The following is a 27,384-nucleotide window of genomic DNA, read 5'->3' on the forward strand; positions in this document are numbered from 1 at the left end:
GCTTGTAGGTTAATTAAATCTCAACGTCTGCCTTATGTATATGTTGCGCTGTTTACACAGCTGTATTGACACGACACTTGCACAACCCTCACTATCAATCGACAATGTCAACGTTAATTGCAACCATCTACCAATTATGGACACATTAGCATAACCTCGTAGTACCAAACGCGCAGGCAAAACGATCGGTTTAGCAATGGCACTGGCGCGTGCGCTGCTGCTGCTGGCCCTGGTAAGACCAGGGTTTTCGTTGGGATTGAGCGCAAAGCCTAACTCTCAAGGGAAAAAGGAAAGTTGTGCTTGCCCTCGCGGTGGCTTGCCCGCCAGACACGCGTGTCGAACAGTTCTGTGCGGCTTCAGGGCTCGTCGTCCCTGCCCTTAACCAGTCGTCTGGACCCCTGAAACCAGGCTGTGCTGGTACCACTAGGAGTCGTGACCGGTAATTTACACGCCGGGGACGCGGGGGACGGCGATAACCACACGCACATCTTGTCAAAGGAGCGCAAGTTCGCGCTGACAGAGAGTGCGCCCATCCAGCTGCGCTGTTCCTCTGCCAAGGGCAGCTGGTGTGAAGGCTTTATATCGCAGACGGTAGGCAACCTGGATGGTGTCTATGGCCTACGTCTGCGTACTGCCGTATCAGCCAGGTGCCCTGTGGTCTGTGCTGGCACTGCCGCGGGCCGGGAAAGGCCGACATGGGTTGTTGCCGCACCGTATGTTGTCAAGCCGGTTGACTAGTCAGTTGGTAACAACCTTTGGCGCGTGCCGCCGCAGCCTGTCACCTGGAAGACCGCGCCGCGCGGGTCGACCGAGTGCGAGGGCGGCTGCAACAACGTGGGGCGCTGCAACTACGACACCGGCTACTGTGACTGTGCGGCGGGGTGGACGGGGCCGGGGTGCAAGACGCGGCAGAAGCGGCCGTGCACAAACAAACAGAGGTAGGGACTCAGGAATTGTTTGGAGCGAAGATAGGGCAGTGCAGTTGTTTCTTGTGAGCCCCCACCGGCGCCCTCGTGTTTCATTTTGACCTCCCATCATCACAAGTGGTCACTCTGTCTTGTGCCTACCTGCACCATCACCACCACCACCACCACCACCACCACCACCACCACCACCACCACCACCACCACCACCACCACCACCACCACCACCACCACCACCACCACCTCCACCTACACACACCAAGCACCACCACTTATCGCCCTACCAATACATCCGCACACGTACATACATACACAGCCACCCCAATGACGGCGACTTTATCCGCACCGAGCCGCTGTCGCACACGCTGCCGGACGGGCGCGACAAGGACTGGACCGTCATGGACACCGTGTACTCGCGATGCGGAGGTGGGGGCTGAGGTGGGGGTCCCTTCATCTTTTGCTGCTTGTTACCCGTACACTGCGTAAGCCTGCCCACGGGGGGCCTTGGCCCCTTCCCAAAGGGGATCACCGCACGCTGGCTGTCCCAATTGCGCCAGCAGTAGCGCGTGTGCGCCAGCCTACCTACCTGCTTAACCTTCCGGGACCTGCCTCCGCACAGGCATCTGCGATGAGGACCTGGCCATCTGCTACTGCGATGGCCAGGGCCCGGACCAGTTCGGCCGCATCCCGGCGCCGGAGGGCTCGCCGCCCGGCACGCCGCCCATCCGGTGGGGCCGGCCGCTGGTGACGTTCCACATGGCACCCAAGACCGTGAGTGGTGGTGGGCGCTGTGCCCTGGGGCGAGGGGGTTGCCGCCTGCATCAGGCTTTGGTCAGTATGATACCCTCAGGCTCAATCGATGTCATGGAAGGGACAGATGAGAGGTACAGCTGGAAAGGTCTGCAACAACGCATGGAGGGGCCGCCCAACATTTTTATGCCGCCTGACCGGAAGCTCCTCAACACGCCCCAACAGACGTGGGACGGCAAGCGCGCGTTCGGCGAGCATGACTACAACCTAGTGTACGGCCCCAAGGGCTACTGCAACGTCAGCGAGCCGGACTGGGGGCCCAACTGCGGCATGGACATGTTCCTGGGTGGGTGAGAGGCCTGGAGGCACTTTGCGACACTCACACACATCCACACACATACCATGGAAACAGCCAGGCTGCACTGCTGGCCTGCTGCTGGGCCCGGCGTTGACCTGGGAGTCCCCGCTGCCGCCCGCAGGGCCGAGGTGCGACATCCCCATTGAGCCCTTCTGCCCTGGCGCCTGCAGCGGCCACGGCACCTGCTACCTAGGCTACTGCAAGTGAGTGCCGCGCATACCATGATGCATGGGGCCTAGTCCGATTTCTTCTTGTTCTTACAAGCTGTGGCCGCCACAACCGCCCCTGGAAGCCCGCAACCAACCACAAGCACGACACTGTGTGGGTTTATCGCTGCGGGGTCTCGACATGCCATGCTGTTTGCCCCGGGTGGGCTTTCTAATGATGATGGGAATCTTTCATTTCCGCCCTGCGCAGCTGTGAAGAGGGCTACTACGGCCACGACTGCGCGCGGCGCAAGGCCGGGATGCCGCTGCTGCCCAGCCGTATCCCCACCACACCCTGGCTGGCGTCAGTGGTGCGCGAGCCGCCGGCGGCACTGGAGCCGCCGCCCAGCGCCACCCGCCGCCGGCCGCTCATCTACGTGTACGACCTGGAGCCGCTGTACCAGGCGCGGATCCTGCAGTACAGGTGCGGTTGAGACTGCCGCAGAGCTACGCAGTCCTGCCTGCCTGCATGCCGTGTGACTTGGCACGGGTGTGATGACGACATTCCGGCGAGAGGCGAGAACTTAGCTACGAGGACCAAAGCACGGGCTGATGGACGCGTCAAAGCAGGGGGTCAGGAGGTGTAAACCCTAAACCTGACTAATCACGGTAACGTACGCATCGTGCGTGTGCATCGTGCATAAACTTGCCTGCAACCCCGCCTTTCTGCTTCCGGCCCTGCCGCTGCACCCCTCAGGGTGTCTCCGCCCTGGTGTGTGTTCCGGCGCCACGATCTACCCGCCAACCGCACCGAGTGGAGCGACATGTGGGTGTACGCCGCAGACACGCTGCTGCACGAGCTGCTGCTGGTCAGCCCCCACCGCACCTTCGACCCCGAGGAGGTGAGGGGAGGGCGGGAATGGGCGCGTGCGTGCGCATGGGTGTGGATGGGTGTGTGCCTGCGTGCGCGCATGTACCGTACATGCATGTGCATGGGTGCGCATGGACGTGTGTGGCCCGGCGGTAGGGCCCCGGGACAGCGAGGGCATTACCGGTATACTTATGCGACTTGACGAGGTGGCAACTCAGGTCAATCAATGCTGCTGCGCCGTGTGCCCGCAGGCCGATTTCTTCTACGTGCCCCATCAGGCCTCCTGCCTGCCCTTCCCCATCGGTGAGCCTAGCGCTGCTGCTGCTGAGGATGCGCGGGTGTGCCCGTGTCCCGGCTGCGTATTTGTGTGTAGGGGGGGCCTGTCGCTCGCATCCGTGACCGCCATTTGCCTCGGGACTTACATATATTCACAACTACAACTGGTGTGTGGTGCGTGTGCAGGCAACTGGGCGGACTGGCCCTGGTTCAAGGGGCCCGGGGGTGAGTGGGGTGCGGGGCGCGTTGTGCCGTGACTGTCCATGCACCGCCCAGCCGGCTCTCCGCTGACGTGACTTCTCGGGACCCTGCACCGCCGCCTTGCTCCCAATGTCCCTTGGCCCTAATGCCAAAATCCCACGCCACCGGAAGGCTCGCAACCCTCATCTGCACACGGCCTGTCGCCCGCTGCCCGCTCCCGCCTGCCCCAGGTCCCCGCATTCGCCAGATGCTCAACATGATTATGGAGACACGGGACTGGATCGACCAGCACTACCCGTAGGTGCCGGTCAGGGGGAGACAACGTGTATATGTCGGTGTGTGTTGGGATTGAAAGCGTGCGGGGTCGAAGCACGGGGCATTCGGTGCCAGCGCTGGCGACCAAGCGCGAAGGTCCTGCTGCGCCGCGATCCTGGGGTATATTTTGGACAGATGGAGATTTGTACCGCCTCTGAACGGGTACCGTATGCTGCTGTGTGGGCACAGGTTCTGGAAGCGGCGGGGCGGGCGGGACCACATCTGGACCTTCACGCACGATGAGGGCGCCTGCTGGGCACCCAATGTGCTCAACACGTCCATCTGGCTCACGCACTGGGGCCGCATGGACCCGGATCACACGTGAGATGCTGCCGCCCATGTGCTTAGCAAACACAAGATATTATATGTGCGTGTTTGCATATGTGTCCTGTGGAAGGTAGTCTCCTTCGCCCCTTGCCGGCCCTTCCGTTGCTGGGCCCGGCTTCTGCACCGCCAGCCCCCACAGCGGCTGACCTACCAGGCCGGGGCCCTCCTCCCAGGTCTTTGGTATGGAGTCTGTGCAATGCTGCGCCCTTCCAACATCGCCTTCTCCTAACTACTCATGCCTGGAACCCCCCCCCCGCTTTTGTGAGGCCTGACCTCAAACCCCTGCTGCTCCCGTCTGCCCCTGCCGCTCCTCCTGCGCCTGCCGCTGCCGCCGCCCCTCCCTCTCTCCCCGCCTTTCAGGAGCAACACCGCCTTCGTGCCCGACCGCTACGACCGCGACTTCAAGAGCGCCTACCAGCCGGAGGGCTACCGAGTGCACATGCAGGGACACCCCTGCTACCGGCCCGGACAGGTGCTTGAGAGCGTTGGGGCGCGCAGCACACGGCTGGCGCGTGCTTGTGTGGGCCTTTTGCAGGGCGTGTGTGCGTGTGCGCGGGCGCGCTTTGACTGGTGGGGCTGTGGTGCCGAAGCGCATTCGCCCGCCTGCTGCTTGTTTCAAACCATTACTGCGTCGCGCAACTGAACACGAACCTTGTGGTTTTGGGCCCCGACCTGCAGGACCTAGTCATCCCAGCTTTCAAGGTGAGCAATGCTTATTGGGTATCGCCGCCGGTTTTGTGGATGCGTGGGTTCACAGCACCCTCGCCCTGTTCAGTTCCTTGGCTGTCGTTCTTACTACCCGCACCCCTTCCGCGCCCATCCACAGCGTCCCGACCACTACCGTGCCAGTCCTCTAGCAGCCGCGACCTCCAAGCCTAGAGGTGAGCCAGGGCTAGTGGGCCGCAAGTGGCGGTGATGCTTGCGATGCCGACACGATTCGCGTTGGGTGATTGATGTTAGGGCAGGAGTGTGGCGTGGAAAGCGACCACAACCGCGTGGCAGTACACGTGCTGACAAGCTCATGCCGTGCCTGGCCCATCCTGCGTTGCAGATATCTTCTTCTTTTTCCGAGGAGGTAGGTGTTTTGGTTTTCGGTTAGGACTGCTTCAGGGGCAATCGGGAGTGATGCACATGCCTCTGCCAATCTATCGACAACTTTTGCCTTTACAGACGTGGGAAAACGCCGGTTACCAAACTACAGCCGAGGAATCCGGCAGAAGGTGCGTCTCCCTGTGGACTCCCTTGCACCAGCACACACGGTCCACGGGCCCCTGCCCCCCGGGTGCACAGTTGCTGTTTGTTCTTTACCGTACCCCGCCGCCAACTCCTCTTGCACCACCACCACCGATTCCACATCCTCCCGCATACCTGGGCACCTTCCAAATATTAGTCCAACACACACACACACACACACACACACACACACACACACGCACACACATACATGCACACACACATGCACACACACACACTCACTCACACACACACACACACACACACACACACGAGCTCACACACAGGTGTACCAGCTGGCCAAGGAGGGCGGCTGGCGCGGGCAGCACCGCTTCCTGGTGGGCGACCCCGAGGAGCTGCCCGGCGACTACTCCGACATGCTGTCCAGGTCGCTGTTCTGCCTGGTGGCCGCGGGTGAGGGGGCTGTGAATACCAGCCCAGGCTAAAGCAAACCAAGCAAGGCTAGCGGAGCGGAGCACAGGCAGAGGCGGGCGGGCGGGCGACGGGTGGCCGCGGGGGGAGGGCAGTGACGGCGGCGGCGGCGGCGGCGGCGGCGGCGTGTGCATTGGCGAGGCATTGCCGTGGGCGGCTGCGGGCGTGGCCGTGGGCGGAGCGGGACCGCAGTGTCGGGTGTGTGTACGCGGAAGTCGGCTACTATGCAGCAGTCAACTGGTCGTGGGGGCCCGAAGTGCTGAGCGGGCTCTGCCTTTGTTCTCAGGTGACGGCTGGTCTGCTCGGCTGGAGGACGCCGTGCTCCACGGCTGCATCCCGGTCATCATCATCGACAATGTCCATGTCGTGTTTGAAAGCATCCTGGTGCGTCGTGCACGGCGGTTCTTGTGCGGCGGGGCTACAAGCCACTAAAAGCATTCATGTGGCAGCCTTCCGCTTGTCGACTAAAGCTTCATTGGCCTGGATCCTCATGAACAACCCGGATTGCACTTGTTGACGCCGCTCGCACACATCACTTGTGTGCCGTAAGCCCGTAACCCCACCCACTGCCTGGACCCCCTCCCCCACTGTTTATGTCACTTCCAGGACATTGACTCCTTCTCGGTGCGCATCGCCGAGGCGGACGTGGACCGCATCCTGGAGATCCTGCAGGCCATCCCCGAGCGCAAGATCCGCTTCAAGCAGGCGCACCTGGGCCACGTGTTCCACAGGTGGGCGGTCCAACGTGGTAAATCACTCGGTGTGGGGGCGCAGAAAGCGGCGGCAGCTGCCAGCTGATTGCTTGCCTTGGCGGATGTATGGGGGCAGCACGGCGGATGGGACAGCACGGCGGCGGCCGCAGCGGGTCTTCTGAGGGTGGAAAGGGGCGCCGGCAAGAGCCCGGCCGGCGCGGGCTGAGCCGGCGACGTTGGCAGGTGCGGCCCGCATGTCGCGGGTCCACACGTCGCTGTCACCGCACCCTGCACTCGGAGGACTTACTTCATGGGGCCAACCCCAAACTCCCACAGGTACCGCTATGCCGCGCTGCCCGGCCTGGAGAACAACCTGCGGCAGCTGATGAACACCAACGAGGCGGCGGCGTCGGCGCCGCCCAGTCCGCCCGCACAGCGGGGCGGAATCAACTTCGTCACTGGCAGGGAGACGAGCAGCGCGGCCGCTCACCCTGGCTTTGACATCCACCTGCCGCGCCCCTTCAAGGGTGACCCGACAGTGGATGACGCGTTCGCCACCATTATGCAATGGCTGCACTCGCGGATACCCGACACGCGTGGCGAAGGCGGCGGGGCAGCTTCAGGTGCGGGGCGGTGACCTTGGTGGTGAGCGGTGACGGTCCGTGTTGGTTTGAGTATAGCTGCTGGGCTCAAACCGTAGCGCTGCTTAGTGCTGCTAACTGTAGACGAATTCATCCAATATGCGTGGAGGACTGGAAGGGGCATGGAACGTGGTCGGGCACCTGTTGTCATGTGATGGGCGATACCGCGACAGCAGGAGGGATCACGGCGGAAGGAGCTTGCAGGTTGCAAACTGATAATGTCAATAGAGCATTGCACGCCCCGGGTAGGCGGTCTCTCTTAAGCTCTGTCGGACGTCGGCGGGGCATAGGCTCGATTGAACACGGGTACGAGGAAGGGGATGCTTGCGTGTCCTGGGCGTCACTGTGTCCGCGTGTAACGTTACAAATGTCTGCAATACTATTAGCTGACACAAACAAGAACGTAAAAGCAGTTCATTTACTGTCTGCTCAGCCTGCAGCCCGTGCCTGCACTCGGACGGCAGTAGCGCGCTGTGAAAGTGGATTTGGATGACGAGTTCATCAATGATGCATAGAGCTTAACCTTTTGACTCCTGGCTCGAATTTGACCTGACATACACGGGCAGCGACAGCGATGGCGAAGCTGTCACCGTTCGCGCGAGCCCGCTGGCGACTCAGACAATGGTGTTTGTTACTACAAGTCACACAATTGGTCATCGCGGTTCAGCCAGGAGGAGTGGGCCAACTTGGCGGCCAACAGCAGGAGCGGCCGTGGCAGGTGTGTGGGAAGGTGGGCAGACGTTTCGTCAGCACCAGCTGACGCTCCTGCGCTTTCCTCGACAAGCCAGGGGGCGACGGGAATTCACCTATCCCTCTCAATCCTTCCTTCAGTGCCTTGTTTGTGACCAGCCCCACACGCTCGTGCCCATGCCAGCTGGGAGAGGACACCCCTGTGCAGACTCGTTGCGCGAAGACCAAAGGCACGTGGTGCACGGATTTCTTCGGCCAAGCGGTGAGCTTTTACTTGGGATTGGACGTTAAGTCACACTAGTAGCTTGCAGATTACCATCGCGGACGAGCTATGGGACTGGCAGAAGGCGGGCGGGTTGTGGCAGCACCTAAAGCGGGAAATCGTTTGCATTGGACGTAGGTATACAATAGCTTACGCCCGCCTTTTGTCAACTACCGTATGCTATGGGCTGCAGCCTGTCACCTGGAAGACCGCGCCGCGCGGGTCGACCGAGTGCGAGGGCGGCTGCAACAACGTGGGGCGCTGCAACTACGACACGGGCTACTGCGACTGTGCGGCGGGGTGGACGGGGCCGGGGTGCAAGACGCGGCAGAAGCGGCCGTGCACCAACCACTTCCGGTGCGTAGATCGTAGCGCCTTGCTACAGATTCATTGGAGATGTGTAAACAAGCGCCACACAAGTGCCACACGGCGCATGCACTACATGCGTTTGCAGCTGATGTGCATCGGGCTGCGGATGGGCTGGTACGGAGATGGGGGTGGGCACCAGCAAGCTCGGACACACGGCGCGCAGCACCATGCCCGCACATGCACACACACACACACACACACCAAGCACCACTGCGCACGCACACACTTCCGCAGGACGCCGGAGGACCCCAGCACCGAACCCAGGTCGCACATCGGTCCGGACAAGCGGGACTTGAATTGGACGGAGCCTGGCGTCACGCCCAGCCGCTGCTACGGTGAGAGGCCCGGCGCCGCCATGGGCCGGGGCGTGCGGCGTGCGGCCTATGACTGCGTTTACTTGTAGGCTCGACTGTGCTGCGTGGCTCGACTGCATATCACATGTATCGAATATCGGGTACCCCGTGCGGGTACCTGCAGACCTACCATTGAATCCTATGCATCGGCGAGGGAGCAAGCCATGGCATGTGTATCAGGCATCGGGCACTGGTAGGCGCTACCCCACGCTCAACCCCCGCACACACCCGGTCACACCTGTATGCAAGTCTGCGAGATGTATGACCTCTCCCACTTTGTCACCAACCCCGAAGGCGTGTGCGATGATGACTTGGGCTTGTGCTACTGTGACGGGCCGCTGGGGCGCATCCCCGCACCCGACGACGCGCCGCCCGGCACACCGCCGCGGCGGCGGGGCCGGCCGCTTATGAACCAGTTTGAGCAGCCCACCACGGTAGGCTGGGGGGGGGCTGCGTGGGTGGGCTATGAGGGGCGGTTGCGAACAGGGCGGAGGGGCATGGGTCCAGTGCTAAGGGGTGGGTGGAGCGCATGGGTGGGGCGGGGCGTTCCTGGTATTCATAACTGGGGGCTGGTGCAGCGTTGTGCTTGACGTATACACACACACACACACACACACACACACACACACACACACACACATGCATCGCATACACTGTCTTTGCGCAACGTTTTCCTTGTGCTCTTTAACACACACACACACACACACACACACACCACGCACGCGCGCGTCGTACATGCCATGCCGCCGCCTTGCTGATCCGCTGCAGACGTACGACGGCAAGCCCACGTGGGGCGGAGGGACACCCTATGAGAAGGTGTACGGACCGGAGGTGAGCACAAGGAGCAAGACCGCATGCTCCAATTCCCAGCACACATCTCGAGAGAGTCCCAAAACTCGGCACATTGTCGTCTATCGCTGCCGCTACTGCTGCCAATCCATTATGCCACCCCGCCTAGTTGTCCCTGCCAGCACTCCCACGCTGGCAACCCCGCTGTCCTCCCTCGCCTATTCGGATCAAACATATAGCAACACGACCCGCTCTCCTTGTCATTTGCCGTACACGTAGACTCTCGCACGCACATTCACCTACAGTGCTCGCGACGCGCTTTCCTTGCTTGCACAATTCTCTGCACCCATGCACACACAGTATCGACCCCCTCCCTGACTCCCTTCTCTTATCACCACCGCACACACAGGGCTACTGCAATGTGACCCATTCGCCTTGGAAGCCCAATTGCGGCGGGCCCGAGGACCTGGGCGGCGACTACTGCGACCAGCCCAACGAGGCATTCTGCCCGGGCGGCTGCAGCGGGCATGGCGCCTGCAACCTGGGCTTCTGCATGTGAGTGGGAGTGGGGTAGGCGAAAGCCATCCTGGTTATACTGACACCGGGTTGTGTATGCATAGGCTGTGTTTTGTGTTTGTGGCGGCGGTGGTGCTGCCGGGATGCGGGGGTGCCGGGGGTGTGCTGGCGCAGACCCCGGCATCAGGCGCGGCTTTGGGTGTTTGATGGTGCTGAGATCTCCACACACTGGTTGAGCGCGCCGGCCCCGCACCCCCGCAACCCTGCACAGCTGCGATGAGGGCTATTATGGCCACGACTGCGCGCGGCGCAAGGCTGGGATGCCGCTGCTGCCCAGCCGCATCCCCACCACGCCCTGGCTGTCACGGGAGGTGCACGAGCCGCGGGCAGCGCTGGAGCCGCCACCCAGCGCCACCCGCCGCCGGCCGCTGATCTACGTGTACGACATGGAGCCGCTGTACAACGCCAAGATGCTGCAGTACAGGTAGGGACGTACAGTCAGCAGTGCAGCACGGGGTCAGTGAGCCAAAGACATGCGCCTCCACACATGCCCCCCTGGCCCTGGGCCCCTTGGGCCCGCTCCGCTTGTCACGCGTCAGCTTTGCCCCATGGGCCCCGGTCCAGTTGGCATTGGAGACGACTCGGCTCGCCCCCCCCCCCCAAACCTGCAGGTTGGCGTCCGCCTGGTGCACGCACCGGTTCTACACCAGCGGCAACGGGACTGCCTACTCGCCGTGGTGCTATGGCGTGGAGAGCGGTGAGGTGCAGCAGCTGCTCAGCACGCCACGCCGCCATCCGCAGGCATGCCTTCGCCCCCGGTTGGGGATCGAACTGTCTTGCTTTCCCCCTGCCCAGCCCCTCCACACACACGCGAGCAGGCCCCCGCCCTTTCTCCCTGCCCGGGCCGCTGACCACACTACCGCTGTGCAACATCAACGCTGCCGTGTGCAGGCCTGCACGAGTACCTGCTTCTGAGTGAGCACCGCACGTTTGACCCCGAAGAGGCCGACTTCTTCTACGTGCCCGTGTACATCTCCTGTCTCATCTGGCCCGTGCTCAACTACGCCGATTTCCCCGTCTTCTACAGCAACGGAGGTGCGTGGGTGCGTGCATGGGTGCGCTCTATGTTTCGCCTTACCACTGGCCACAAGGGCTGTGCCCCGGGCTGCACCTCCGCAGTGCATCAGACGCAGGGCGCACCTGCCATGGTGGCTCGGATCGACACGACGCTGAGTCACAGCTGACTCACAGCTGAGTCACGCACGTGTGTACACGCCCGCAGGCACGCGTGTGATGCATGCCGTGAACATGCTGTCCGAGGCGCGTGACTGGATCGACGCCAACTACCCGTTCTGGAAGCGGCGGGGCGGGCGGGACCACATCTGGACCTTCCCACACGACGAGGGCGCCTGCTGGGCACCCAACTCCATAGTCAGCTCCATCTGGCTCACGCACTGGGGCCGCATGGATCCGGATCACACGTGAGATGCTGCTGCCCACGCGATTAGCAAACACAAGGAAATTCCGCGCGTTTGCATGTGTGTCCTGTGGAAGGTAGTCTCCTTCGCCCCTTGCCGTCCCAGTATCACATGTAAGCTTGACGGCGGACTCGGCATTCTGTAGGGTGTGCAGGCCAGAGAAGGTGCGTGTGGCAGCGCCTGCGTGAAAGCACGGCGTGTTATGTTCCTTAGCCGTGCTGAGCCCCGGGTACTGGTGGCTCGGTTTCCAATTGCAGGAGCAAATCAAGCTTCGACGCAGACAACTACACCAGGTGTGTGCGCGTGTGGGGGGGGGGGAATCCCAATCCCAACTAAACCACGACCCAGAACCAGCGCGCGGCGGGTGCCAGGCTGCGGGTTGCACCGCACCATAGCGGCCGCAAGGGATGTACGGCACAGAGTGTCGTGGCCTCGTGGGCCTTCTATTAGGCGGGAAGGTGCATTCAACTCAACCCTAGACCTTCCTTGCTCGATGTGCCGCCGTGCCTGCCAGGGATTTCGTGAGCCCCCGCCAGCCCAAGGGCTACACACATCTCATTCAGGGGCACGGGTGAGTGCCGCGCCCGCAACCCTGCGGGGCGCCACATGCCAGGTTGCGCACGATGGGCAATGCGACAATGCGCTTAGCTTGCGTTCGCTTGTTGCATAAGCGTCCGTGTTTTGTCTCGTAACAAGCTGATCGCATCCCTCCTACATACTCTCCTCCACACATCTGCAGGTGCTACGATCCAAAAAAGGTGGGTGCAGCGCCGCGACCCACTCCTCCTGTCGTCCACCCCGCCCCACCCCCCTTTCCGCTCGTGGCCCCTTGTCCACCCCACCCCATCCCCCCCACCCCCGTTCCGCTCGTGGCCCCTCTTCACTGCGCCCTCCTGTCCGGCTATCCCGCTCGCCCTTCTTCCACAGCCTGAGCTCGAGGCCACTCCTCCGCTCTAGCCCGCATCGAACTGCTACTCATTTACTCCAGCCCGCATCAAATCGCAGTCTCTGCCGCCCCTCATTGAGCTTAGAACCGACTGCCGTATCCCCCTCCTGTCTCCCCCCCTCCCGCCCTCCCCGCCCCCCCCCCCACACACACACACAAGCACAGGACCTGGTCATCCCCATCTGGCGCCCGCCGCTGCACTACGCGCGCAGCCCGCTGCAGGGAGCGCCCGCCAAGCCGCGGGACATCTTCCTGTTCTTCCGGGGGGACGTGGGCAAGAAGCGCAGCATGCTATACAGCCGCGGCGTGCGGCAGAAGGTGCGCGCGCGTGTATGGGTGTGTGTGTGAGTGGGTGGGTGGGTGGGTGGGTGGGTGGGTGGGCGGGTGATTCTGATGTAAGGGGACTGTGCCTGTGCGGACACAAGGAAAGCGCATACCGGAAGCGAGGATACGCACATGCGTTGCGCGGGGCCGGGGTTGTGCAGGGCTTCCATCGCCTATCGCGCCAGCCCGCAGCCGGTTGGCTGTTCGGCCCACTGGTCCCGACCGAGGCGCTGCACTGCAGTCGTGTTAATGCCGGTCGATGCTGGATGTTGGCTGCTCGCAGATCTACAACATGAGCATCGCCAACAACTGGAGGCAGAAGTACAACGTGTTGGTGGGCGACGGCCAGGATGTGCAGGGGGACTACTCGGACCTGCTGTCGCGCTCGCTCTTCTGCCTGGTGGCCACAGGTAGGTGGGCGGGCGGGTGGGCGACCGGGGGCATGGAGCTAATGCTGCCGGGCTGCAACAGGGCCCTTGTCCGCACTCATGCGGCGGCAAGCACTCTTGCGGCTGGGACCCCGCTGCGAGCGCAGCCCTCCTTTCTCCGGACTCCTTTCTAACACAATCACTACAATCACCCCTGCCTGCGCTGTACAGCTGCACATTGCCCAAACCAAACCGCAAGTCCACATACATCTCCCGGGACTTTTTCCTTGTCGCACACGCTCCTCGCCAGGCGACGGCTGGTCAGCGCGCACCGAGGATGCAGTGCTGCACGGCTGCATCCCGGTCGTGGTGATTGACGGTGTGCACATGAAGTTTGAGACGCTGTTTGACGTGGACTCCTTCTCCATTCGCATCCCTGAGGCCGACGTCGCCAACATACTCACCATCCTGAAGGCGCTGCCGGAGGAGCGTGTGCGCGCCATGCAGGCCAACCTGGGTCAGGTCTGGCACAGGTAGGTGTGCACGCGTGTGTGCGGGTGTGTGTCTTGTTGAGACGCGGAACACGTGAATACGCACTCACAAACACGTATGAATACATTCCCTGCCCACACACACACACGCACACACAAACACTTGTACACACACACACACGCACACGCACACACACACATGCGCACACACACACACTCTCTCTCACACACACTATCACACGTACGAACTGGCAGGTACCGCTACGCCGACCTGCCCGGCATCGCCGACACCACCCGGGCCACCCAGGCCAGCAACGCCGCCGACCCGCTGGTGAGGGAGGCGGCGGAGCTGAGCAAGTCGGCAGAGCCGCGCTTCCCGCGGCCCTTCCGCGGCGACCCCGCGGTGGATGACGCGTTCGCCACCATCATCCAGTGGCTGCACTCGCGGATACCCGACACGCGGTGAGCGTGGCGCGTGACGAGGCAGTACGGGGGTGCTTGGTACGGTAATGGGCGTGCCGGGCAGGTCGCCATGCATGGAGGATTGGGATACAGAGCGTGGCGATAAAGTGGTTAGGTGGTGTTGGGCTGTTTATGCCTGGGTAGGCGGACGCGTGGTGCCGTGCGTGGTGCTGCTTTGCGCAATACCAGTAACAAGTATAGGGAATGCGAGCGTGTGCGTGCTTAAGAGTATTACTGTGTATTATTACTTGATGGGGGCATGCATAGGATGCGTGTTAGAGTAGATTTCAGTAGACGAGGTACGCAGGAATTGGCAGGATGGGCATCCGTAAATCTTGGATTCTTTCCGGCGAAGTGGCTGTGCTCAAACCAGGACGGTCTGATGCTCCAGGCCGGGCTGATGGTGGCATGCTGAGTCCCGCCTGGAAGCAACGTGATACGGTGACAGCTGCAAGCCTGCAACTACTGCTGCAGGGTTTGGCAAGCGGACACGAACTGACATCATGTGATGACGAAGAACGCGTGCGCGCGCGTGCGTGTGCGTGCGTGTACGCATGTCCATGACTGCACGCTGATGCTCTGGCGTCGATCTGCTACGACTGCTAGTACGGCATTCTTGGCTTGCCCGTGAGCACTGCGAAGTTTGAACACGGCCAGCCGCGCGCATACTAACGTAGTTCACCTCTTCCGCACATTGGCGCTCAATGCTTAAACCCGTGTGCAACGCGTTGCAGCAGGGTCCCCTGCCGCACTCCGCACTTATTCCCTACGTTACAGTGTCACCGGTTTTGCGCACTTGCTGCCCACAGCTCAAAGCCCGGGCATAGTCCCGTGCACACACATATCTCTTTACCTAGAAATTTTCCTAGAAATTTTCCTAGAAATGCCAGGCTTTGCCCCCTCTGCAACAAAGGAGTAGAGGATGAACGGCATGTTTTACTTGAGTGTGAAGCGTACACGTGTGTCAGATCAACGTACGGTATCAACTCTGATTCAATGAAGCTGGTTATGCAAGGTGCTGACCAATTTAAGTTGGCTTGCTGCGTACGTGATATTTGGTCTAAGCGCTGTCTTTTGATTAGGCAGCACCACGACGGTGCACACGGTGTGCAAGACGCAACTAACAATCCAGTTCCAGGAGACGAGGGGCCCTTGCGGCTCGGTTAGTCTCGTTGCAGGTATTAGGAATGCACACTTCCAATCCTGTAACACACACACACATATCTCTCTCCCTCACACACGACCTCCGTAGCCTCAAGTCCCACGCCTAGTGCCTGGCTCCCACCGCCAGAGTCGAAGCCAGAGCGGATACCGTGTCGCAACCTACCCACTGGAAGGCGGTAAATGCACCGCATGAAACAACACACACACACACACACACACACACACGGCATCAACATGGCAATCCCACGCTCATCCATTTACCCACACATTCAACCACACACGCTTGTCCAGGGACTGTATCAGCAGCGCTGGGCAGCCGCCCATGGCTTGTGTGCGCTCGGAGGCATTCGCGCCGCCGCCTGCTGATTGCGGGCGCTGCCGCTGCTGTGGCATGACAGCCGTGAAAGTCCCTCAGTCCTGCCCCTGACCAGCAGCAGCGGCGGCGTCCTCGCCTGTGTGCCCAGATGCCCGCACTGAGGGCCTGCCCACGCACCCACTGCGCCACCCGAGCGACCGCCGCTGGTGACAACACCCTGCCATCATGCGCGCACCACTACCTGACACGCAACCCCGCCGCCGCCACCGCCGGCCGCCGCCGCCGCCGCCGCCACCGCCGGCCTTGCCTGCCATCCGTCTTTTACTGCAGCCAGCTTGATTGGCGTCTTCTTACAGCGCGCAAATCAGCATGCCACCAAAGCTTACACACACATCTCAGTCAGGGCAGAATGTGCTCCGCCAGAGCGCCCGCCGTAACGAATCCTGGCGAAGCCACAGTACCTCCGCACCATGCTTCCCAACCTTATGACCGTGGGATGAACATCCAATCTGGCGCGTCCAACGTGCCAACTGACCTTCTGCCAATCGATGTCCAATGCTCCACACACAATGCTGAAGTGCTGTGACATGTACACACACATTCAATTCGTCCAATTTGATGCAGGTTCCTTGTCCAATTGACAGTACACAGTGTCGCCCTCGCCACGCTGCCACCAGCCGCTGTGTGCACACAACGCATAGCGCTACCGTCGCATGGGGTCCTGCACCAAGGGAACAGGGAATACGAGCGTCAGGGCCTGGGGTTGCCACGACCCGTCGCGCGTGTCGGTGGGTGCAGCCACACCCAGCCTTGGTGCCTCCCGTCAGCAACCCTCGGGTTCCCGCGCCTGCACTCACCTGGTTTCCCCCGCCTGCTGGTTGTAGCGACGCAACTTCCGTTTTCAAGAGCTGGTTTTCGGAGGATACGGCACTCAAGCACTTAGCCGCGCGCGCCAGCTGGGTCAGGAGCAGGGCGTTGTCTCGCCGGAGGGCGCCAACGCGTGCCTGCAGCTCCAGGATGTGCTCCTGCACCGAGCCTCCATACTGCAGGGGCAGTGCCATACGTTTGTGTTGTCGCGCTAAGTTGTAAGTGTATTTGAGGACTCTGGCACACAGAAATCGCCATTCTGCTATCTGCGCAGCCCCCTCGCACCTGGGTTTGCATCGCTGCTAGTTCGTCGAAGTTAATGCTACAATCAGAAGGGCGCGCAGGGTCAGTGTCGCGGGTAACAGCGACAGGTCAAGGGGCGGTCATTCCAGAACTGCCGCTCACCCGCCGCGCATTTGCTCTGGCATCATGCCTCTTCCAGCCATTGTTGCATACCCTGCTTAAGAGCAACAATGAACTGAAGCGTCGCAACTTCAGTTAGTCGACGGCACCGCAAAATTGCGCATTCGCTATGATGCCTATTATGATGATGTTGAATGTTTCAGGGAAACTTCAAGAGACTATTTTTAAAGGCAAGACCGCGAGTGTTCGCAGAAGCGGTTAGGTCTACTGCATGCATCTGCGCAAACTGGCTCTCTGCATGCAATACCCTTGTCGCGAGTCATTTATACGGCACAACATCAGTAGATGGTACTGTAAGCATAGGACAGGCTGAGTCGTGGTGACCTAAGGCGCGCGCGTCTCGAGCATGTGGCAAAAGCCCAGTGCGCCTCCAAAGCAATGCCCTGGATTGCAGCTGACCACAAGAGGGAGGAAGGAGCTGCAGGATGCATATCCGCGGCTTGAAAGCCTGTCTTTCCCGCGCAACGATTGCGGCAAGACCGTGGAGCTGGCCTGTGGGCGCCGGCTGGGCTACTGTGAACACGTCGACCCAAACACGCCCACCGCCCAGCTGCGCAACGTCGTTCTCCTGCCGGGTACGTGAGCGGAGCTTTGGTTTGGAAGGCTTGTCATGTGCGCGTGCTTAGTCCTGCGGCATGGGGGACGCCGTGGCTGATGAAAGGGCACACCTTGCCGGCACAGCACTGAACTCCTGCGCGTGGCTTCGACCCACAACCCCGTACAGGAGTGCCCGGAAGCCGTCTCTTCACTCACCCCTCAATCACGGCCACTGGCTTTGTTCCCGGCTGGCGCCTGGTGGTGTTGGAGCGGCCAGGCCTGGGGCTGAGCGATGCACCGCCTGAAGGCTATACGTATACACAGTTTGCGGCTGACTTCAGGTGGGTCGCATGTTCACAATACCGCAGTTGTGGTGGCAGGTGGGGTAGTGGCATCATAGTATAAAGGCTAGGTGGCAGCCCGTATCGTCCGTGGAACGGAGCAACGAACGGCCTTTCGCCAGTGGGAGTGTGGGGGCGTACATGGGGTGACGTGTGGAGCTCGGGTGTGTGCTGACACGAGGAGCGCATTGTAAGAACATCATCACCATAGATGTGACCCACACATACACATACACATACACACATGCGTCTTCGCTGTTGTTTCTCCTTGTGCTCTCTAACACACATACGGTACGTAAACTGCCGCAGGGAGTTCTGTCAACTGATGGGGCTGCGGCGTGTGGCGGTCATTGGATTCAGCGCCGGTACGCCCTTCGCCACAGCCATCGCCTGCACATGCCGAAGCGATGCAGCAGGGAGCGCGGCGGCGGCGGGCGGGGTCACGGATCCTGCTGCTGCCACGCTTGCAGCGGGTGCGGTGGAGGTGCAGGTGGCAGGGAGCGCTGGCGCGGAGGAGGAGGCCGGCCCGCCGGTCGTAGTTGCTGGCGTGGCTCTGGTTTCAGCCATCGGACCCCCCGACACGCCCAACAAGCGGCAAGGCATGGCAATGCTGTTCCAGGTGCGAGACAGCGACGAAGATCTAGCCGTACCCTTGAAGAATTACAGCAAGGCTACCGTATCCTTGACTAGGCATTGCGAGACAAGAGTTCTCGCTCAGAGCCTGTTGCCGCCGTGTCTACGTGCGCCTCCGCAGTTCGCCTACTGGGCCTGCGCCTACGCGCCGTGGCTGGTGGGGTTCATTGTGCGGTCGGAGGCGGCGGCGCTGCGGCGGCGGCCGGTGCACGCCATGCGCGAGGCCTTCAAGCCCTACAGCGGCGCGGCGGACGTTGCGGCGCTCAAGCGGCCAGAGGTGCGATTGGGCTGTGTGCTGGGGAGGACGAGCGGGCAGGCGGACGGTGGTCGGCGTCCTCTCCCCTGCTCCTCTCAAGTCCTTTCCCTACGGTTTCCATGCATGTTTCTTTCATATTCCTCCGCACGCTCTCGCACGCCCCCCCGCTCACTCCTGTGCCCACTCCTGCGCCCCCTCCCCTCTCCTCCCCCCTGGGTCCGCAGGTGGAGGCGGCGTTCCTGGAGAGCGGCCTGGAGCTGTACAGCCGCGGCCAGGAGGCGGCGGTGCTGCGCGAGAACCTGCAGTTCGCGGCGGCGCCCTGGGGGCTTGACCTGGGCGCCTGCAGCACCCGCGTCGCCATCTGGCAGGGTGGCCAGGACCGCGGCTGCACTGTGCCCATGGCGCAGCACCTCGCGCAGCAGCTGCGGGGCAGCAGCGGCGGGGGCGCGGGCGGCAGGGCAGGAGGTGGCGAGGGTGAAGCTGGAGCAGGCGGGGGAGGTGGAGGCGGTGGGGGCGGGGGCGGGGGCGAGGCAGGCTCTGCATCCCCGGCAGCTGCAGCTCCAGCCATGCAGGGGGGTGGGGCCAAGCCGGAGGAGCAGCAGGGGAGGGAGGGGCAGGAGGGGAAGAAGGAGGGGCAGGCGGAGGAGCGTGTGCAGCTGCACGTGCTGCCGGACCAGGGGCACATGCTGTACTTTGACGTGTGGGGCCAGGTGGTGGCCTGGGTGGACGAGTGCTTGGCGAGCCGTTGACCAGCAGCTCCAGGCCAACAGAGGCGTGTTGCGATCGGGCGTGATGCGGGCGTGAGGGCGGTGGAGGGCGGTGGAGGGCGGTGGAGGAGGGCTGCGGGTTTGGAGGGTGGCTCATGTGTGTGGTGCTGCTGCAGAGGCGCCGCTGCTGGGTTGGCGTGCACAGTTTGCCTGCACGTTTACTGGTCCTCGCCTTGGACGCTCCGGGCACGGTCTGCTTGTGTGTGCGTGGCATGCACGCAATGACAACGTGTCCGGGCACTGGGCATTGCTGGGTGTAACACTGTAACATTACATGGCATTTGCGCACATGCCCTCTCTTTATTGGCATTCATTCGCATGCTCGTTCGCACTGAGCCAGTCCAACCTGCCCCTGGGCTCAGGTCCCCAGTCTCTTTCACGCATCACATACACCTCGCATCGCCATTTGCTCTTGGATCACCGATACCCTGGTCATGTTGTACACTTCGAGCCCGCTTCACACATACATAACGTACTATCGCACCGTACCTGGTCACGTCCATGCCGTCAATCACGTTTAATGCAGTTCCGTACCACTCTCCATTTCCTTGATCACGAGCAAAGCAAGTTGCAAACGTTTTCGCAAGCGTCTCCAGTATCGTCACGACATACGCACCCCATCTCCTTGTCCACTTCCGCCCTCCACAGCCCCCACCAGCCTCAGCCTCAGCCTCAGCCCCCGTACAATCGATCTGTCCACAACCTCTCGCTCCATCTCTTCTCATCTCTTATGCCACCACCACCAGCCCCCACTGGCGGAGCAACTGCGTGAACCGCTGCACACGCCGAGCGCGCAGCAGCGCCAGCAGGGCTGTGGGCTGCGGCGGCGGCGGGCTGGTGTGGTAGCGCGCGTACATGGGCACACACGGCCCCGCCCACGGCAGCTGCGGCTGCGGCTGTGCCTCCACATCCTCCACCTCGTCTTGCGCCTCGTCCTCCGCCTGCTCCTGCTCCTCCGCCTGCTCCTGCTCCTGCTCCTGCTCCTGCTCCTGCTCCTGCTGCTGCTCCTGCTGCTGCGCCTCCACGGCCGGCTTATCGCGGCGGCTGGAAGCGGCGATGAGCAGTCGTGCGCTAGGCATGGGCGGCGGCACACTCGTGTGGTAGCGCGCGTAGAGGGGCACACACGGCCCCGTCCACGGCTGCTGCGACCGCGCCCTGTCCTCCAGCACCTCCTCCTCCTCCACCTCCTCGTCCTCCTCCTCGACCTCCTCCTCCGCCACCTCCTCCTCCGCCTCCTCCTCCGCCACCTCTCCAACAGCGGGCATGACGGCGGCGGGGCTCAAGGCGAGGCGCGACACAAACCCGGGCCTTGGTGAGTGTGCGCTGCCCGAGCAGGGGCGCTCAGGGCTTCCGACACCACCACTCAGCTCCTCAAGCCGCCGCATGCGCCGCGGCGAGGAGAGTGCCGCCGCAGCCGGACTGCCATCGTCGATGGGGATCAGGCTGATTCCGAAACGGGAGGCCTTGCCCGTTCCCCTGGGTGCGGTCGGTATCAGGCCGGGGTGTTCCCGCGATGACACAGCAATGATGTCCGCAACCTCGTCCTCAAAGCGCTTGGCGGCCGCCTTGTAGGTTTCCACATCAGGCTGGCCCAGCGTGACGCTGCAGGACGGGGGCACACGAGGAAACGATGGGATTCAGTTATCTAGGCTTGCGACAGGGGCGTCTGGAAAGTCCGGGTAAGTGGTGCCGAGGGGGCAAATGAGCCCCGAAGCTGAGTGTCGGAGTCGGAAGCGTGCATGCCCACGACCGACGGTGCGCGAAGTAACCGACATCAGCCCGAACTAGCACCCAGCTCCCGACAACGAATCAATTGGTGAGCATGACATTATAACTCACATGGTGAAGCCATCAGGGCTGGCGGGGCGAGTCGCCAGTAGCGACTCAGGAGAGCAGGTGGCGAAAGGCCTGTGCCAGGAGTGAGGGTGTGAGAGTCATCTCCGCACGTAATTCGTCCACTGCAAACAACTCAGGCCCCAGTGCGCAGGCTTGCGAAAAGCTCGAAGGCCACTTACCCGCTCTGCGCCCCGGGCTGCGACACATTACAAGTGTCGTGACGCTCCATTGCTACTGCCATACTGAATTAGCCTTTGAGGCAACTAGTACACAGAAAGAGAGTGTGCCCGGAGGGGAACTGTGCAAGCGCGCTGGTTTGTAACAAACAGGCTGTAGGAATCTGATGGTACGTGATGTGCGTGTAAGTCTTTGCGCCAGTACCAAATTGTTTTAGTAGCCTGGGTTTAGAGAGGGACTGCAACTTGCCAACCCTTGGCAATGGGAAAAGGCCGGTTCCCCATTCCGCAAAGCTACAGCCCATAGCTGCTATGTTCTTGCTACACAGACTGGTAGCTTTCCAAACCTGCTTATGTGAGCTAGCTGCGGTTGCTGGTAGCGCAAGTTTCTTTGCCCCTGTGCTGGACTGGCCCTGCCTTTCAGATTCTGTGCAGCTGGGATAAACACATCCACCACTTCATTATGGCTAACAGCACAGAAGCAGGGGTAGGCAGGCAGCGGCGCTGGGGCAGTCAAGTTGGCGCCAAAGCCCTGGCCCACGGACCATCCTGCGCAGTTGACAATAGAAATACAGCAGGGGTTCAACATAACAGGTGTATGGGCGCTGCTCCTCCGCGGCGACCGCGTTACGGCCCGCAAGCAAGGCGCTTCCTAGGCCGGCCTGGACATGGACCGCGGAGCTGTAGTATTAGAAAGCTTATGGAGCTGAGTTAACTGCGGAAGAGTGCGTCCCGAGCCCAGACTGCTTGCGCGTGCGGGCGTCTTGTATGACCCACGGAGCCCGCGGGAGGGCGCTGCAGCATCAGGCGCAAGTGATTGGAGGTGAATAGGTGACCCAGGGAAAGGACAGAACACGGACTTGCTGACGAAGACGAAGCCCGCAAGGAAAGTCGGTTAAAAATGGCACTGTCGGGCCACGTAACCGCTTGCAACTGCCGCTGGGCTGGCTGGCTGGGGCAGGCTGGGGCCCACGCGGTGGACACAAACGCCGGCGTCGTCATTGGTGTGCCGCCTTTGATTTCGCACAAGCTGGCGGAAGACTAGCTGAGCTCTGCTGACCCCCGGGGGCTGCACCGTGGGCTTGCACCAGTCCGCCGCGCCCAGGCATGCGTGTGTATCTGCTGATGTGGCTCAAGGAGATGTAGGGCAGTAAGAACTACGAAGGTCACGGCTCGCAGCGCTGCAGGTCTGCATGGGTGGAGATTGGAGACGGGAGGGCGCTGCAGCGCGTGGAGAAAGCAAGCAAAATAGCGGTGCCTGGAAATGATGCATCGCCGAACGGACCCCGGGAAAGCTGAGCGTGTCCAAGCTGTTAGGTGTCTGAATGCCCGCCGCGCGTGTTTGGGCCCCGTCCACAGCTGTTGAGAAGCGACCGGCGTTGGCGCGCCTGCTGCACCCGCGCGCCTGCTGCGCCCTCGTGGCTACTGCACCTGCCGCACCTGTTGCGTGGAATGGCACTCATTACCTTATGCAGGCACCTGGCGCCGGCCTGCCAACTTCGATGCACGGCCATGGGTGCCGCGCCTGCCAAAGGCTGTAGTTGGCTGTAGCAGGTGGCAGCAGTGGGCAGGTGCCGCGATGTGGAGTTTGCGTGGCCGTCGTCTTCGGTGGTACTGGAGCGGGGCTGTCTACAGGGCGCATATGTGCCACAAAGCTTGCATGGCGTGAGACTAGGTGCTGCGAGGTGGTGCAGCGGAGATTTCCAAAGGCCAGGCAAAGGGCATGTCTCTCCTGTGCAGTGGTGAACCCATGCTTCCACTGCGGCATTCTGAGGGTTGAGGGGTTGGGTACGCGTGCCAGGAGGTACCTGGAGGTACAGTCTTGACGGACGCCGCCTGTGCATCCCCGTCAACCTACGGTGTGCCACGCATGCACCATCCCCCATGTGCTGCTAATCCCTCCTCACTTCATCCCACCCACGCATCGTCGTGCTGCGTGAGGCGGTGGGCCAAGCACATCCCAAAATTACATTTGTCCAAGCGTCCACGAATCACGTCAAGCACAGTCAAAGTGCCTCACTGCCCAGCCCGCCGCTGTCCTTGAAAATTGCGACAAGAGCCAGGCAACCTCCTCGCGCACCACGCACCCCCCCCAGTAGTCACCTCGATAGTGCATCAGCTCCATGGGAAGAAGCCTCAGTTTGCACCCGAAACCAGCTGCTCACCAACAAACCACTCACCCACACAAGGTCACACGGCTGGGTCACACCTGCTGCCTCGTAACAAACGTCATGCGACACCACACCACACCACGCGGCACGTACTACGGTCACACGTTTCCCGGCACACCCAGATCTCGGGGCCAAGCCCGTCAACAGCAGCGCCAGCGTCCTCCTCGCCAGGGCAGCCCTTGCGCAGGTCCCCTTCTTTCAGGCCCTCCTGCTGCTCCCTGCCAGGGGCTGGCCAGTCGACACCATCACCACTAGGCGCTTCAGTATCAGGCAAGCGCTTAGTTGGCCTCGCTCTGGATCTGCTCGCGCAGCACGGCCACCACCGACTTGAAGGCGAACCTGCAAGAGCGCACACACGCAAACACACAAGCCCGCGTTAGACCTCCGGGCACGACTTGATGCACTGAACCCGGAACCTACACCGCTTCGGCTTGCTGTCATAGGCTGTGCGCCAGCTACAAGACTGGATAGGACACGTGGCTCCACTGCGCCAATCTCCAGCACACCCCAAACCCCTCGCCACGGCGGCCTGACACGCTCCGCAACCCGGTGCCCTCCTGCTCCCCCTCCCTCGGTCCTCCCCGTCCCTCGCGGCTCTCCCTCCCTCGCTGCTCCCCCTCCCTTGCTCCTCCAACTCCTCGACCCTCTCCTCCAGCCCCTTGCCCCCAGCCCCGGCACCCCCGCCAGCCCTGCACGCACCACTCGGGGATGTCGTCGCCGGCGCGCAGCATCTGGCGGAACTTGGTGCCGCTCAGGTTGAGCACGTGCAGGTTCTCCGCCTTGGCGATGTCTGCGGTGACGTAGCCCTTCTCCTCGGTGTAGGCGATGTTGAGGCTGGCAACGGTCTGCATGTTCAGCTCCGCCGCGTGCTTGTTGGCCAGGTCCTGTGGCGTGGGGGCGTGTTGGAAGTGGTGCGGGGAACAGGGAGGGCGGATTGTTGGTGGCGGTTAGCTAGGTAGGCTCCATGGTGTGAATGATGTGCACGGTAGCCGTGCCGGGTGCAGCTCTTGGTTGGCCGCGGGGCGCAGACGAGCTAGGGGTCATGGCGCTGAGGGGCTCGCTGTGGCCGCATCGGCTGCTGCGCTCTCCAACGACTGTGCACACGAGATGTCCTGCATTACATGTGCTGCTCCTCCATTCACTGTGGCCGGCTCCGTTGTGGCTGTGGCTGTGGCAAATCCGCATGACGGCTCCCATCCCACCAAGGTCCTGCCTCACGCCCAAATGTCCGGGCCCTCTGCCATGCGGGACCTTCGCCGCCCTCGTGGTGTCCCCAAGCGCTGCCTCGCATGTTCTGGGTTATGCGGCGCCGCGCACCCACGCCGTTTCCTGCTCGCCTTCCAGCCGGAAGTGCTCACATGACCACCCGCCCCGCCGCGAAGGCGGCTCAAGTGCTGCGCGCTTCCGCCGTTGCCACATCCCAGCTTGCCACCTCGCATCGCTGTTTCCTTCCAGCCCTCGGCTTATTCAATTCTTGCTCTTGTCCTTGTTCACTGACCTTGCATTCCTCGTCCATGCCCGCTCCTCCTTCCTTCCCAATCCCACTCCCTTGCATCCCTCACCCCTCCCGCTCTCTCCCTTTCAACGTTTCCTCCGCCCCTTCTCCCTTTTAACGTCCCCTCCTGCCCTCCACCTCCTCCCCTTCCCCTCCTCCCCTCCACCTCCTCCCCATCCCCTCCTCCCCTTCCCCTCCTCGCCAGCACCCGCAGCCCGCCCTCACCTGGGCGTCGTAGGCGCCGTAGAAGTCCTGTCCGCTGATGGACGACTTGCAGCCGGCCATGTCGCGGCCGATGATGAAGTGCGTGCAGCCGTAGTTCTTGCGGATAATCATGTGCTGGATGGCCTCACGGGGGCCGGCCATGTGCATGGAGTAGGGCAGGTAGGCCCAGCGCAGGCGGGGGTTCTTGGTCTCCTCCTTCAGCACCTGTGTAGGCATGTGCGCATCTGGGTGAGCATGCGCTTGTGCATGGGCACGGAAATGAAACGTGTGCGTGTGTGTGTGTGTGGGTGTGGGTGTAAGCGGTGGTGGTGGTGGTGCGAATGACGCGGTCCACGTACACTGTCGTGCTGGCTGAAGCGTTTGCCAGTTCCTTGCCTCAAGACTGTGTGCACAACGCTGCGCCGGTGCTGTGCTGTCCTGCCGGGTCCTGACACGGAATCTGCTGCCGGACCCCCGCTGCGCCGTGCACCCGCCTCAGAAACCGGCACCAAAGCAGCCCGCCGTCTCCGTATCGCGGCCCGTAGTACGGTAGGCGGATTCGCTCACCCCCGGCCCGGCCACCGCGACCCATTTGCCAACCTCCAGCGCACACCCACCTCACCTCGCCCTGGGCCTTTGCGCACCCTCCCCTATCAGTCCATCCCGCCTGATCACCTACCCGAGCCTCGCCGCCTTCCCACCCACCCGCCCCTTCCCTGGACGTCCCTCGCCATCCTTCCTTCGCCCCTCCCCGCCATCTCCACCTCCACCGCCCCGCCGCGTCCCCTGCACCCACGCACCTCATAGGTGCGGAAGCGGACCACGCCGGGGATGTCGTCGTCCTGGGTGGGGCCGCAGGTGGGGTGCACCAGGCACACGGCGCCGGGGTTGCGCACGTTGGGCGCGTCCAGCGCGCGAATGAACAGCTCGTAGTGGGCCTTGTGGATGGGGTTGCGGCACTGGAAGGCCAGCACGTCCTGGTTGGCAGGCAGCGTGGAGCGCACGTCGGCGGGCGAGGCGCAGGGGAAGACGCGGGTGGGCAGGGCCAGGCCCTTGATGGGGCCGCCGATGTAGTACTTGCCGCGCTCCATGGCCACCATCTGCACGGCAGGGTGCTCCAGCGAGGAGGTGCCGTAGCACTTGAGGCACTCCAGCGGCTTGTTGGGGGTGAACTTGGAGTCCACGGTCATGACCGCGAGGTCCTGGCCCTGGTAGGTCAGCAGCAGCTTGTCGCCGGGCACGATGTCCTCCGAGTCGGTGTCCAGCACGATGGGCAGACCGAACAGCAGGCCGTTGGTCATGCGCATGTTGGCGACGACGGAGTCGTACTCCGCCTTGTTCATGAAGCCCTCCAGGGGGGAGAACGCGCCCACGGTCAGCAGCTCGACGTCGCACGCGTTGCGGTCGCTCAGCTCGATGCGCTTGTTGCAGGCAGCCTTCAGGGCAGCGTGCTCCGAGGCAGGCGCCATCAGGTTGACCAGCTTGGCAGCGGGGCCGTGGGGGACCTGCGCAGGCCAGCGAGAACACGTTCAGGCCCAAATGTGCACGCCATGCAACACTCGAGTCGCTTGCAGGCGCGATCCCTCGGTCAAGAGAGCGAGTGCATTAATCGTAATTGGTCCTCACTGTAACACTTGAATACACAAAATATAGCTGCGTGCTGTGCCCGCGGGCTCACCTGCAGGCCCTCAGCGGTGCGAACCTGGGCGACCGGGGCAGCGGTCGCGCGAACGACCACGGAGCTGCGACGGCTGGACTTGGCAGCAACCACAGGCGCAGGGGCGGCAGCGACACGAGCCGCGACACCGCGGGCCACGGGGCCGGCGGCAGCGCGGGGAACCATCGGCACCACCACCTTGGCGGAGCGGGCCGAGGCCGCAACGTTAACCTGCTTAGCGCTGAGGATGGCCATTTTGACTAGAGCGTGAATGTAGATTCACTAAAAGTAAAGAGCTGTGCGTGGTGGCGAGGGTTATCCCGGTCGG

General features: G+C 62.4%; 6 protein-coding genes across 7 annotated transcripts; 3 read left to right on the forward strand and 3 right to left on the reverse strand.

Annotated features, from left to right (window-relative positions):
• The first annotated feature begins 13 nt into the window (after positions 1–13).
• On the forward strand, positions 14–7,536 carry CHLRE_03g204100v5 (uncharacterized protein). The gene is made up of 22 exons (XM_043061445.1): positions 14–232; positions 409–591; positions 775–938; positions 1,240–1,349; positions 1,543–1,694; positions 1,899–2,019; positions 2,153–2,234; positions 2,449–2,661; positions 2,935–3,079; positions 3,300–3,351; positions 3,511–3,549; positions 3,756–3,822; positions 4,030–4,161; positions 4,528–4,639; positions 4,846–4,869; positions 4,994–5,048; positions 5,219–5,242; positions 5,338–5,387; positions 5,688–5,814; positions 6,119–6,216; positions 6,439–6,563; positions 6,861–7,536. Exons 1-22 carry the CDS (start codon positions 197–199, stop codon positions 7,159–7,161), a joined length of 2,412 nt encoding a protein of 803 aa, XP_042926507.1. The 5' UTR covers positions 14–196; the 3' UTR covers positions 7,162–7,536.
• A 47-nt stretch (positions 7,537–7,583) lies between these two features.
• On the forward strand, positions 7,584–15,434 carry CHLRE_03g204050v5 (uncharacterized protein). Its single transcript, XM_043061444.1, has 18 exons — positions 7,584–7,883; positions 8,040–8,117; positions 8,311–8,474; positions 8,721–8,821; positions 9,134–9,273; positions 9,608–9,670; positions 10,038–10,183; positions 10,416–10,628; positions 10,816–10,901; positions 11,096–11,239; positions 11,427–11,625; positions 11,880–11,915; positions 12,137–12,193; positions 12,362–12,380; positions 12,734–12,886; positions 13,176–13,302; positions 13,571–13,793; positions 14,007–15,434. Exons 1-18 carry the CDS (start codon positions 7,740–7,742, stop codon positions 14,215–14,217), a joined length of 2,304 nt encoding a protein of 767 aa, XP_042926508.1. The 5' UTR covers positions 7,584–7,739; the 3' UTR covers positions 14,218–15,434.
• Positions 15,435–15,437: 3 nt separating this feature from the next.
• On the reverse strand, positions 15,438–17,143 carry CHLRE_03g204000v5 (uncharacterized protein). The gene is made up of 4 exons (XM_043061442.1): positions 16,966–17,143; positions 16,846–16,882; positions 16,551–16,736; positions 15,438–16,414 (listed from the first exon to the last, which is right to left on the reverse strand). Exons 1-4 carry the CDS (start codon positions 17,004–17,006, stop codon positions 16,397–16,399), a joined length of 282 nt encoding a protein of 93 aa, XP_042926509.1. The 5' UTR covers positions 17,007–17,143; the 3' UTR covers positions 15,438–16,396.
• A 130-nt stretch (positions 17,144–17,273) lies between these two features.
• Positions 17,274–19,797, forward strand: CHLRE_03g203950v5 (uncharacterized protein). The gene is made up of 5 exons (XM_043061441.1): positions 17,274–17,558; positions 17,708–17,861; positions 18,171–18,480; positions 18,616–18,771; positions 18,975–19,797. Exons 1-5 carry the CDS (start codon positions 17,330–17,332, stop codon positions 19,497–19,499), a joined length of 1,374 nt encoding a protein of 457 aa, XP_042926510.1. The 5' UTR covers positions 17,274–17,329; the 3' UTR covers positions 19,500–19,797.
• A 20-nt stretch (positions 19,798–19,817) lies between these two features.
• Positions 19,818–22,343, reverse strand: CHLRE_03g203900v5 (uncharacterized protein). Of its 2 annotated transcripts, XM_043061438.1 has the most exons (3): positions 21,533–22,343; positions 21,357–21,425; positions 19,818–21,119 (listed from the first exon to the last, which is right to left on the reverse strand). In XM_043061438.1, the coding sequence occupies exons 1-3, from the start codon at positions 21,580–21,582 to the stop codon at positions 20,246–20,248; spliced, it is 993 nt and encodes a 330-aa protein (XP_042926512.1). In that variant the 5' UTR covers positions 21,583–22,343; the 3' UTR covers positions 19,818–20,245. The 2 variants fall into 2 exon arrangements, with proteins under 2 accessions (XP_042926512.1, XP_042926511.1); XM_043061439.1 differs by lacking the exons at positions 21,357–21,425; positions 21,533–22,343 and adding an exon at positions 21,233–21,323.
• Positions 22,344–23,127: 784 nt separating this feature from the next.
• CHLRE_03g203850v5 (uncharacterized protein) lies at positions 23,128–27,329 on the reverse strand. Its single transcript, XM_001693291.2, has 5 exons — positions 27,078–27,329; positions 26,200–26,904; positions 25,421–25,624; positions 24,400–24,584; positions 23,128–24,039 (listed from the first exon to the last, which is right to left on the reverse strand). The coding sequence occupies exons 1-5, from the start codon at positions 27,309–27,311 to the stop codon at positions 23,979–23,981; spliced, it is 1,389 nt and encodes a 462-aa protein (XP_001693343.2). The 5' UTR covers positions 27,312–27,329; the 3' UTR covers positions 23,128–23,978.
• Between the last annotated feature and the right edge of the window lie 55 nt (positions 27,330–27,384).

The sequence above is a fragment of the Chlamydomonas reinhardtii genome, chromosome 3, assembly GCF_000002595.2.
Source record: "Chlamydomonas reinhardtii strain CC-503 cw92 mt+ chromosome 3, whole genome shotgun sequence".
Taxonomy (NCBI): Eukaryota; Viridiplantae; Chlorophyta; class Chlorophyceae; order Chlamydomonadales; family Chlamydomonadaceae; genus Chlamydomonas; species Chlamydomonas reinhardtii.

What these genes read in the sequence shown, in the direction of transcription:
- CHLRE_03g204100v5 (XM_043061445.1), top strand. Translation starts at nt 197, where the DNA reads ATGGCACTGGCGCGTGCGCTGCTGCTGCTGGCCCTG. An exon ending in TGCTACCTAGGCTACTGCAA is followed by an intron (nt 2,235 to 2,448) that starts GTGAGTGCCGCG and finishes CGCCCTGCGCAG; the next exon opens with CTGTGAAGAGGGCTACTACG. An exon ending in TGGATCGACCAGCACTACCC is followed by an intron (nt 3,823 to 4,029) that starts GTAGGTGCCGGT and finishes GTGTGGGCACAG; the next exon opens with GTTCTGGAAGCGGCGGGGCG.
- CHLRE_03g204000v5 (XM_043061442.1), bottom strand. Translation starts at nt 17,006, where the DNA reads ATGGCTGGAAGAGGCATGATGCCAGAGCAAATGCGCGGCGG. An exon ending in CCAGAGCAAATGCGCGGCGG is followed by an intron (nt 16,883 to 16,965) that starts GTGAGCGGCAGT and finishes TTCTGATTGTAG; the next exon opens with CATTAACTTCGACGAACTAG. An exon ending in TAGCAGCGATGCAAACCCAG is followed by an intron (nt 16,737 to 16,845) that starts GTGCGAGGGGGC and finishes CTGCCCCTGCAG; the next exon opens with TATGGAGGCTCGGTGCAGGA.
- CHLRE_03g203850v5 (XM_001693291.2), bottom strand. Translation starts at nt 27,311, where the DNA reads ATGGCCATCCTCAGCGCTAAGCAGGTTAACGTTGCGGCCTCGGCCCGC. An exon ending in TCCGCTTCCGCACCTATGAG is followed by an intron (nt 25,625 to 26,199) that starts GTGCGTGGGTGC and finishes ATGCCTACACAG; the next exon opens with GTGCTGAAGGAGGAGACCAA. An exon ending in GGCGACGACATCCCCGAGTG is followed by an intron (nt 24,040 to 24,399) that starts GTGCGTGCAGGG and finishes GCGCTCTTGCAG; the next exon opens with GTTCGCCTTCAAGTCGGTGG.
- CHLRE_03g203950v5 (XM_043061441.1), top strand. Translation starts at nt 17,330, where the DNA reads ATGTGGCAAAAGCCCAGTGCGCCTCCAAAGCAATGCCCTGGATTGCAG. An exon ending in CAACGTCGTTCTCCTGCCGG is followed by an intron (nt 17,559 to 17,707) that starts GTACGTGAGCGG and finishes AACCCCGTACAG; the next exon opens with GAGTGCCCGGAAGCCGTCTC. An exon ending in CGGCGCTCAAGCGGCCAGAG is followed by an intron (nt 18,772 to 18,974) that starts GTGCGATTGGGC and finishes CTGGGTCCGCAG; the next exon opens with GTGGAGGCGGCGTTCCTGGA.
- CHLRE_03g203900v5 (XM_043061438.1), bottom strand. Translation starts at nt 21,582, where the DNA reads ATGGAGCGTCACGACACTTGTAATGTGTCGCAGCCCGGGGCGCAGAGC. An exon ending in CAGCCCGGGGCGCAGAGCGG is followed by an intron (nt 21,426 to 21,532) that starts GTAAGTGGCCTT and finishes CTCCTGGCACAG; the next exon opens with GCCTTTCGCCACCTGCTCTC. An exon ending in AGCCCTGATGGCTTCACCAT is followed by an intron (nt 21,120 to 21,356) that starts GTGAGTTATAAT and finishes CCCGTCCTGCAG; the next exon opens with CGTCACGCTGGGCCAGCCTG.
- CHLRE_03g204050v5 (XM_043061444.1), top strand. Translation starts at nt 7,740, where the DNA reads ATGGCGAAGCTGTCACCGTTCGCGCGAGCCCGCTGGCGACTCAGACAA. An exon ending in AGCAGGAGCGGCCGTGGCAG is followed by an intron (nt 7,884 to 8,039) that starts GTGTGTGGGAAG and finishes TGCCCATGCCAG; the next exon opens with CTGGGAGAGGACACCCCTGT. An exon ending in CGCATGGATCCGGATCACAC is followed by an intron (nt 11,626 to 11,879) that starts GTGAGATGCTGC and finishes TTCCAATTGCAG; the next exon opens with GAGCAAATCAAGCTTCGACG.